The sequence below is a fragment of the Rhincodon typus genome, chromosome 9 (assembly GCF_021869965.1).
Source record: "Rhincodon typus isolate 14 chromosome 9, sRhiTyp1.1, whole genome shotgun sequence".
NCBI lineage: Eukaryota > Metazoa > Chordata > Chondrichthyes > Orectolobiformes > Rhincodontidae > Rhincodon > Rhincodon typus.
In genome coordinates this window covers 81417233-81428524 of record NC_063340.1, presented here as the reverse complement: position 1 = coordinate 81428524, position 11292 = coordinate 81417233, and the positions used below count along the sequence as shown (strand labels likewise).

Here is an 11292-nt window from a genome sequence, read left to right as displayed (position 1 = left end):
GTGTTCATCCAGCCCTGCACCTTGTTGTCTTAGAGATGAAACATGTTATTTTGGGTGATTATGGCCATGATGCCATAGAACTGCACTAAAATGCCAGCCTGGAATGTGCATATAAAGCCCAGGACAGGACTGAACCACCAACTTGCTGATATACATGAGAGCATACAATGAATTGCTGCACGCTGTATCCTTGTATAAAATACAAGAATAACAGCTATCAACAAGGGTTCCAATCCAGGGATTCCTGTTGATAATAGATTTGTGTGCAGAGAATTGAACTCTGCTATGTTTGCACTACATGTTAATACTTTGTCAATGACATACTCCAAATTCTCACATCAGACAGAACCATGAGGTTCTGAAGAGTGCTTGGAACCTGATGGGTCATGCCTTTGCCTGAGTTAAATCCTTCAGAAGGAAAATGTAGTGAATGGTACTAAAACAAAAGGGCAGAAAGGAAAGGGAAGTTCTGCACAGTTAGCAGGTAGTATTTTTCTGTGTAGTTGCAGACTAGACCAGGCTGTAATCACAGTGGAGCCTCTCCAATATGTCTGCCATTTTGTGCATGGGAAATTGTGGCTAACAAACTTGATTCAGTTTTTTGAAGAAGTGACCAAAAAAATAGATGAAGGCAGAGTGGTAGATGTTGTCTATATGGACTTTAGCAAGGCTTTCAACAAGGTTCTGCATGGTAGACTGGTTAGAAAGGTGAGATCACACGGGATCCAAGCAGAGCTAGCCAATTGGATACAAAATTGGCTTGACAGTAGGAGACAGAGGATGGTGGTAGAGGGTCGTTGATCAGACTGGAGGCCTGTGATCAACAGTGTGCCACAAGCATCGGTAGCGAGAACCCGAATAGGCTAGGACCTTTTTCACTGGAGCATAGTAAGCTGAGGGGTGACCTTATAGAGGTTTATAAAATCATGAGAGGCATGGATAGGGTGAATAGCCAAGGTATTTTCCCCTAGGTAAGGAAGCCCTAAACTAGTCAGCGTTGGTTTAAGGTGAGAGGGAAAAGATTTAAAATGGACCTGAGGGGCAACGTTTTCACATTGATGGTGGTGTGTATATGGAATGAGCTGCCAGAGGAAGTGGTGGAGGCTGGCACAATTACAACATTTAACAGGCATCTAGATGGTACATGGAGAGGAAAGGTTTAGTGGGATGTGGGCCAAATGCTGGCAAATGGGACTAGGTCAGTTTAGGAAACCTGGTCGGCATGGATTAGTTGGGCTGAAGGGTCTGTGTGCTGTATGACTCTATGACTCTATGACGAGATGCTGAGGCCTAACATGGTGAAGATCTAAAATAATCTAAAGGCATAAATACATCTGTACATGAGTGCAAATAACCATGACCAGGAAGGATGTGAGGTTATTGTTTTTATCTCCCTCTTTTGAAATGTTTGTAGGTTGTGCACTGCTGTTGATGGATACAGCTACGCTCCACTAAACTCACCACTTGCAGCAGCACAATGTTTTCTCGCAGAGCCCCAATGCAGCCACAGAATGTAATTAAAAACATAACAGCTCCAACCACAATCATAATTATCGCAGGGTCAATGACAAAGGTATCCCGCACGGCATCTGTGTGAGAAAACCAGAGTAAATCCTGACTTTGTGCAAAAAAGTTCAAAATGGATGATGATAAGTTGACAGTTCATTTCATATCTCTCTCCTTTGCTACAGTACTCCGATTGAGTTCAATACAGATCAAGGTAGTTAGCAAGGAAACCTGCTTTCAATAATTCATCTGGCCTATATATAGCTCTGGATCTCTCTTAAAGGCCCTCTAATGTGACGTAGTTTTGAATATAATACCATTGTATCAGGCCACGCTGGACAATAAATATCAGTCAAGGTAATGATACTCAGATTTGAAGAATTTACTATTTTAAATCTGAGAATCTCCATCTTAAGCAGCTTTTTTTCTCAATGCTTCAGTGACTCTAACAATATCATGACCCATCACCCCCAAGTTGGTCCATAGACAAATCTCATGAGATAGCATGCCCAATCACATTTACTGAAATGCCTTCTTTCTCTCACTGTAGTTGCCTATTTTATCAGCATTGCCCAATGCCTCTGACTTTCTTCAGGATTTCATAGCCTGGAATATTTAACTCATGATTGTTATCAAGGTGTGCTACCTGAAATATTAATTTAGATTAACATTGATTGGACATATATCTATGTTGTGGACATTTTGGGAAGAAAGGAGACTGGTTGCAGCAGGGAAAATGTTGTATTTGTGCAGAACACAAGCTGCTTGACTGGAGTCACTAAGTCTACAATACTTTCAGAAAGAGGTCACATGACCCAGTTTGAGGGTAAAATAAAGCTATTGGATTTGATCACGACATTCAGAGAGATAACCTGTTTGCAGCAACAGCCTTTGCCCTTTCTTTTCTCTGAACCCATCACATCAATGATTTACAGTTGAAAACCCACTAGAAAGCTTTACTACCACAAGTGGAATATTCCTAAATGAGAATTCAAAATCTATACCACTGTCTCCAGAAAAGGGAATTCTGCCACCATACCTGATCCAGAAAGACCCCAGTGCCAAAAGCTTGTGTGGAAATGACTTCAGGTACAGTTCACCATTTGGACAATCTGTGAGTACTTATTTTCCTGAATATAACTCTTATTTGGCCAAAGTATTTTAAGATAACATTCTGCAGAGTTCTTATATTTTTTCCAAACTGGGTAATGAGGCAGATTTCCCCCACTAAACGAAATAGTGAACCAGTTGAGTTCTTATGACAATTGATGAGATTCTCATGGTCACCTTTACCAAGGCTAGTTTTGAATTCCAGATTCCACGACATGTCCCTGGCCTCTGGACTATTAGCCCAGTGTCACTATAGTTGTGTATACTTGCACAGTTAAAATGTTTTGTTCATAAATGTTTTGCTTTGTTTTCAATAAAATGGTTCTTTGTTTGTTACTTAAGGAACATGGTTGAGTTGCTTCTGATACTGAGCTGTATACAGTCTGACACATGCATAGCAATATCAGCTCACTCTGTAGATTCAATCATTTGTGATAACCAGTGGGGGAGACAGACAAGGAAAGGAATTGATTCATGTCTCCTAACTGGGATGTAACACAATCATGCTCCGGTTATAGCTAGTCTCTAGCATAACTATTACATCTTAGCCTTTCAGCCAAGTTTATACTTCTAACTTGTTTTATTTCATGAGCTGTATGTGCTTGTGAACAGAATTCTACTTGAGTGACTGTCCTCAACTTGCACAAATGTTCCACCAGTCTCACACTTGCATTACGAGGGCAATCAAAAATCCCGAAATCGTTCCAGAATTACTTGGACAGTGGGCTTGGGGACTGGAGGAGTGCTTAATGGATGCAATCCAATTTCAGATATCAAACCCCTTCCTATTTAATATAAAAATCAAAATATAATGTAGGTAACCATTCTTTACCACGTAGTGGGTTGGAGGTGCTTCTCAATGCATTTACAGTATTTGAAAGGTGTGGATCTTTGAAATTCATGTAAGATATGAATTTACCAAGTGTGGAAGCTTCATATACTTAGGAGATATACAGAACCGATAAAGCTGACAGTCATTGGGGGAGATAATCTCCTTGCATTTAGCATGAGTATGGAACTCTTACAATTCATCTTTCCTAAGCAGTAAAAATGAAAAGAACTGCGGATGCTGTAAATCCAGAAACGAAAACAGAAATTACCAGAAAAGCTCAGCAGTTCTAGCAGCATCCATGGAGAGAAATCAGAGTTAACATTTCAGGTCGAGTGCCCCTTCCTCAGAGGAAGGGTTCTGAGGAAGGGTCACTCGACCTGAAACATTAACTCTGAATTCTCTCCATAGATGCTATCAGACCTGCTGAGCTTTTCCAGCAATTTCTGTTTTTGTTACCTAAGTAGTACATGCTCAAGCAAATGCAAAGCTGCTAACACTGACCCTTCATTGATAGGATGCCCTGTATACCTATCAAGTGTAAACAGAATTACTGTATCTGGCTATTGCTGGTATATGCGTAGGAAACAGGAGTCATTGCAAAGTGTATATCCTTGGAAATTGCCAATTGTTCAGGCATTGCTTTGAACAATTCCAAATCTCTTGTCCATGCCCCTGTCACACAGAGAAAAGAAAGTTTCTCATCCACCTGTGGCTTTTTGAATCTTTGCATATACTCCAATGGCAACAATCACCAGTGAGATGATCTGCAAGACAAAATAAAATACATAAAGAATCATATTAACGTTAAAAGTTAACATATTGATGACCTGTGTTCATTCAGTCAAACTCACTTTTTTTTAAACAGTTTTTAAAAAGTTTAAAAAGTTTTTTTGTAGCATTTAAATTCTATCAGCAAAGAACAAGATAGCAGATCGTTGCATTGCACCCAGTAATTAGTACTTTAAAATGAAGATACATAAACATTATGCCGTACGACACGAACAATACAGCACAGTGAGGGTCACACAGCGCATGAACCTCTCTGAATATTTATAGCCTGAAGCGCATACCAGGGAGTGAATGTTTCTTTAAGTGATCCCCAATCCTTCCAGTTTTTACACTGTAGTATATGACTCACAGATGAAGGAACATGCCTCCCGGACTAACCAACCTTTACTATGTCAAAGCTCCAAACACTGATTGCCCTGTGTAATCTATAGCACAGATGGATGTCATTTGGCCCTCATTGAAAGACCATCTATGGGCCCTTGAAACTCCCGATTCTGCACTTTGACGGGAAAGGGCCAGTTCTACATATCTCTTGAGGTACAGATCTGGTTCCTTTGAATTGGAATATTAACTCCACAAGCTAACCGATCCCTGAACATTTCCCTAAAGTGCTGGACCCATCCTCACAGCACTCCACCAATTTCCGCAGTTTCATCCAGAATTCAGTAACTGGTTCCCCAGCAAGCCTATTAGCCATGTTGCAACATAACGTGTAACGTATTGCTGCAATATAACAGATTTATTGAGATCATAGTGATCTGCTACCAAATCTATCAGTTCATCAAGGGATTTTGTCTCCGGGTCTGGTGGGTAGGTTAAACTCTTTATGAGTTTGTGGGGCCCCACAAGTGGTCAGGAGAATGACTGTTTATCAGTGATGCCCTTTGATCCTATTTGCCTGAAAAAAAATACTCTCACCCTTTCCTCCACACCCACATCACAAGATTCCAGTTTCCCAAACAGCAGCATTTTCAATATTTCCCCATCACAGTCTTATTGTTTTCATTGGAAAGCAGGGCTGGCTGAAGCATTTCTTGACTCTAGTCACCAATGTAAAAACTCAGGAAACCCGACCAGAAAGGAACATCGTTTATTGTTGAACCCCAAAACAGACCCACTACTTATACATGGGTTAGTCCCAGCCCAGACAGAGAGTTCTACAGACTCACCCCTAGGTCTGCTTTATCTTATTTTTTAACTCAGAAGTACTATTATGCACAAATAAGCAATCTTCCCACCACCAAAATCTCCTTCACTTCTGTTTTGCTTTTTTTTTGAAACTTATAACCACCAGCAGTAAAAACACACATGTAACCAATTAACTATTTACAAGCAAAGCCCATTATGGACAATTTCAACCATCAAAGGTGGGGCTGCTTTATCCTATTTTTCTAATCAACCTATTCAGAAATGTTACTACACATGTCTAGAGCAGGTAGAACTTAAAGGGCTCAGGTGATGAGTTCTATCTGGGCAAGCCATTGCCTGTTACCAAGGGAACTCATACTCAATGAGCTCCACAGGGAGATAAGATAATAATTTCCAGTGGGCCTTGTAGAGATTATCACAATTATCAATTCCCTCTTGAATGAACCTGCCCTCACCACACTCTTAGGCATTCCAGATCCTAAGCACTCACTGTGAAAAAAAAATTGCCTCATGTCACCAGTTTGCCAATCGCCACAATCTTACTGTCAATCCTTTCACCAATGGGAGCAGTTTCTCCTTATCGTTTCTGTCAATTTTGAATATCTCTATCAAATCTCCTCTCAACCTTCTCCAAGAAGAAAAGTGCAAATCTCTCATTCTTTCTGCGTGACCCAATTTCCTCATTCTTGGGACCATTCTCATGAATCTTTTCTGCCATTTCCTTAATACCAAAAATTTGCTTTGCCAAGGTACTTAAAATTGATTCCTTTACATTTATCCACAATCATCTCTGTTGAATTATGATGTTCATTTACTTTTGAACCTTTTTTTTGTTCACTACTCCTAACTCTTGATAATTACCTCATGGAATCTCAGAATTATTTTAGCACTGAATGAGATCATTTCCCCATTGCCTCACTTATCTGTGCATTCTGATCCTAAATACTGACATTGAATGACTTGTCAACAAAGCAAGGCATCACAGCTCTGTTTGTTACTGTCCTAGATTATTATTCACATTTATGCACTTTCTGGGGTAAATAACTTGAGATGCTCTAGTGTACTGTTGGTGATTCCAAAAGCAGCAATTGATAGACTGAAAGCAGAGTTTATTCCCTCCAGCCCCACTTTTTTTTAAAGTTAATTCTTTCACCCGATGTGGACATTGCTATAAATGAAAAGTAGCAGGCTCAGTTCTCCAAATTCTCCCATTGGGCCAGGATGGCAGCTGCTAGTTTTTGGACAGGACCTTCTGCAAGGACTGCTTAAAATTGTCCAACCAACAGAGTCACCCTGGATTGTTCTACAGCATCACAGAGTTGTAACAGCGCAGAAGGGGGCCACTTGGCCCATCATATCTGTCTGTATGAACATTTCACTTAGTCAATCTCCAGCCTTCCCCCATAATCCTGCATGTTTTTCCTTTTCAAAGGACAGTCTAATCCCCTTTCGAATGTGCTATCACGCCACACTCTCTCTCAGTGATCTAAGGCAATGCATTCCAGGCCATAACTATTGGCTGCATGTTGCTTTGGCTTCTCGTGCCAGTTATTTAAAACCTTTGTCCTCTCATTCTCAATTCTTTAATGACTACTAATATTTTCTCCCAATTTGGCCAGGCTCCTCATGATTTTGAATGCTAAGTCATGGATGTTCTTATGTCTCTCACAGCTCTGGTATGGATGGGTCCTCAGTTTTCCCTCTTCTCCTATTCACAGAAAGTCTCCTCGATGTCAGATGTTGTTGCACAACAGTTCCTGGCATAAAACCACAAGCAAAGATGTTCAACTACACAGGTCTCAACCTTTCCAAGGTAAACTGTTGGTCAGGCTAGGGTGATCAAGTATCATTTGAAGATGATACATGGTTGAACATCACATGGTCAGAATACATCATGATCAAAACTCTAGAAAAGACTCCAGTGACACTACATAAGGAGTAAGATACACAAGTAAGTACAGCAGGATAGTTGGGCAGAATACAGTCACTTTAGTCACTTCCACTGCAATTGGAAAATGGCACCTAGTGAGATAGAGTCATAGTCATAGAGGTCTACAGTATGGAAACAGGCCCTTCAGCCCAACTTGCCCATGCCACCCAGTTTTCGCAATTGAATTAGTCCCATTTGCGTGCATATGGTCCATATCCCTCCATATCTATCCCATCCGTATACCTGTCTAAATGTTTCTTAAATGATGAAATTGTACTCGCTTCCATCATTCAAGAGAAACTGAATACAAAACATATGTACAACAAAGGAAACTTGCATTTCTCTAGCAGCCATTCATGACTTCAAAACATTCAAACTAAAATTCAAATTTTACAATGTAGTGTAATGCAGGAATTACAATCATTAAGAATTGTTGCACAAAATCACTTTAAAGCAACTGGTCAAAATAGGCATTTAACAAACTGTAAAGATAAAAATATCAGAAACTGCAAGGAGATGTATTTTAATGTGTGTGAAATGTGAATAGATATCTGAGCCTAAAGCTGATCCTGGCAATGCCTTACAGCATGGATGCAAGGAACAGTGAATTGCTGGTTATGTAACTGTTTGACCTGTCCGGCTTGTTTGGGCTAAAATTAGCTTGGTTCTTCGAAGATGTTCAACTTGTGTAATTCGTCCCCTCAAGATATACTTTTATTCATAAAATAAGCAAAGATTCAAGACAAGATAATACAACTGTTATGGTTTTTAAAGTGTATTGCAAGTTAATTTGCTTCAAAGCAATGCACACCATTGTATGGTAAGCCCTGTACCCACCCCTACAATTACAATGGACAATGGAGATTTAATCTACATTTGAACATTTTCTGATGCATGTAATTACTTGTGGGAATAAGGGCAAATTGAACAATCTGAAAATATTGCTACGTCAGTGAGTCTCATAGTCACAACTCTGTTTGTTGTTTTTAATGGTGGCTCATTGTTTGTATAAATGATGCATAAATTGGTCGATAAACGGTACTGAGCGCAGTAAAAGCAGTGTTTGCAAATTCACAATTTAGTCTCAGCCATTTAGCTCGAATGCAAAGCACAAAAAGAATGAGATTAACTCAGATGAAATATTTTCACAGTCCAATGAACATGGCGCCACAGAAAAACAGTAGTCCAGACACAACTGCGAGCAATACTCAGTTTTAAAATGCTATCCTGCATTCTTCTGCATTTTTGCTGACAGGCAGCCAGACTCAGTAGATATTTGAGGAAGATTTTGAGCCCAATAATAAGGCAGGTTTGGGTTGGTTAAGTATTAAAGAGTTGAATCCTGATCCCACTTGCCCTCCTAGTTAAAGGTCGGTAGGCATTCAACAAAATAGCTCCATCTGGAGTTGTTGGCACTTTAAATGTTATCATGAAGCTGCATGCCTTGTTATACATTCATCATTTGAAACTGAATTCTGAACAACTCAAACTTCAGGCAAGCAGCAAGCTACAAGCTTGAGATGTAAACATCTTTCCACATATCATCAGGGTTCATTTTGTCTTCCTGACCAACACCCTACAATCAGATACTTCCCTCCTCAAAGAAATTGTGATCTTCCCTCTCCCCAATCTCTCTTCAACTTCTAGCAAACAAGGTCTCCACCCTTTCCTCACCATTGGCTTCCAATCTAACCTCCCTATACCCCTCTTCACCCCAAGGCCCATGTGCCAGTGAAACCTACTACATCAGCATCTCTGCTCCCTCTGTCTTTGTGTGCTTAAATCATTGGCCAGTTATTCTCAATGAAAGACATCACACAAAAGCCAAACCCTGTGGTCACCTGATTTTCATGCTAGCATGTAATATTCCAGCAGAAATTACTGGACAGTAGTTGTTGGCTGTCCCTTATGCATCTACTCAGGGTCACGAGCTCCTATTCTAAATCTACATGTGGCTGAACAGTCTGATTCTCAACCTGAGGATCTATGAGTAAATAGACAGGGTGCCATAAGGTAGTGGGACTTGGAGAGCAGCATTTAATTCCTTCCCCTTTCTCCCTGCCACTGTTCTCCCTCATCTTTAAGGTCTTTTGACTCTAAAGTCAATTGGAGTTGATTTTACAGGAGTCCTGCTTGAATACTTTTGGAGCTGGCTTCAAGAAAGGCACCCATGTTTATTTGATGGTCCCCCAATGAATCTGGAGAATGTGTCAGAGGTATTGCTGATGGAATTTCTCTGGGGTTCTAACATGTCATTAATACATGGTCCCAGTCTCACTGCAGTACAGGAGTGTGCTGACAACAACTGCTCCACACGCTAGAACTTTTGCTGGCAAATACTCATTGGCATAATTTGTAGAAGGTTGAACTTGTTCAGCTGATCCAATGTTGGATCTCCTCGTCAATGATGGCTTGTTTCAAGAGGTTGTTGTCAAGTATTCAAGACCAGCAATGCCAGGTGATTACACCCGTCACCTCCTAAGGCCAGGATATTAAAAAAAAACACCAACTGTACCAGGGAATGAATAGCCTTCACAGTTCTTTCTGAAAGAGAGCCAGATTTCATCCCATAGTAAATAGCATGCAGTGTCCAGAGCGAATAATAAAACCTCCTTGCAGGTACACTTTTCTGTGGTTCACAATTTGGATTGTACTGCTGGGATGTGATGTTGCCAAGATTTGCAAGTGTTGCCCATCCCTAACCGTCCTTAAGAAAGTTTGAGGGCTGTCTTCTGGAAACACTGCACTCCATGTGGTGAAGGCACACCCGTAGGACTGTCAGGACCCAGTGACAGAGACATGACAAATTGTGAATGAGATAGAGGACTACATTAGCTTCTTATTAAACATAAATCTGCATTGAGAAGGTAAAGTGAGATATAGAGAACGAAAATACATAGACTGAAAAATTTGAAATAAAGACAGAAAACACTGCAATTATGTAAGAAATTTATACCAGCATTAGAAAATATTGCCATTTCAGCTGAAGATGACTCAAGTTGTCTTCTCCTTTCAGATTCTGATGGACTGCTGTATATTTGTACTTCCACCATTTTCCACTTTTGAAGCAATACCAGCCAGGAGATTACATGTAAGCTCAATCACAATGGTTTGTGCTGCATGGCACTTTTTCTGTTAAAGGTATAGTCACGTAGTTATACATTGCTGATTTAGCGTACAGTATGTCTAGCTCAGTGTCTGTAGATGAAGAGAGACCTCTAGACTTGACTGTTCCAATGCTCTCCCGATTGGCCATCGATCCTCCACCTTAAAAAAAACCTCAGCAGTTTTAAACCTCTGCTGCCTGTATGCTAACTCACACCCGTTCACTCAGAACCCCTGTACTCCCTGAGCTACACTAGCTCCCAATCCAGCAAAGCTTCAGTTTCAAAAATCTCATTTCTGTTTTTAAATTCCTCCATGGACTCACTCCTTCATATTTCCAATCCCAGAGGCCTCCAGATATATCTGTACCACTCCAATTCTGATCTTTTGCGTTTCTCAGATTTTTACTGCTCTACTATCTGTGGCTATGTCTTCAGTTCCTGAGACCCTAAGATCTGGAATTCATTTCCTAAAAGTCTCCAATTTTCTCTCTGTCTCTGTTTTCATTTAAAGTGCTTGTTAAGACATGGTCCCTTGTTCTACCAGCTCCTTGTGTACTCAGTTTCAATTAATTTTTGGATAACTTGGGTTCCATAGGAACCCTGTTTTCTAGCACTTTGGGATGTCCTACTACATTAAAGGTTCTTTAGAAATGAAGAGAGAAAACAAGGTGCAGGGCTGGATGAACACAGCAGGCCAAGCAGCATCATAGGAGCAGAGAGGCTGACGTTTCGGGCCTAGACCCTTCATCAGAAAAGGGGGATGGGAGGGGTGTTTTGAAATAAATAGGGAGAGAGTGGGAGGCGGATAGAAGAGGGATAGAGGAGAGGATAGGTGGAGAGGAAACAAACAGGTCGAAGAGGCGGGGATG

The 11292-nt window shown here is 40.6% G+C and overlaps 1 protein-coding gene across 1 annotated transcript in view; it reads right to left on the bottom strand.

Moving 5' to 3' along the window:
• Window positions 1-11292, bottom strand: part of tspan33b (tetraspanin 33b) — a 31767-nt gene that overhangs the window by 14551 nt on the left and 5924 nt on the right. Inside the window, exons 2-3 of the mRNA XM_048601132.1 lie at window positions 4155-4212; window positions 1462-1589 (exon numbers count right to left, since the gene is read on the bottom strand). Of these exons, the coding sequence (XP_048457089.1) occupies window positions 1462-1589; window positions 4155-4212 (186 nt within the window). The remainder of the gene's footprint in view (window positions 1-1461; window positions 1590-4154; window positions 4213-11292) is intronic.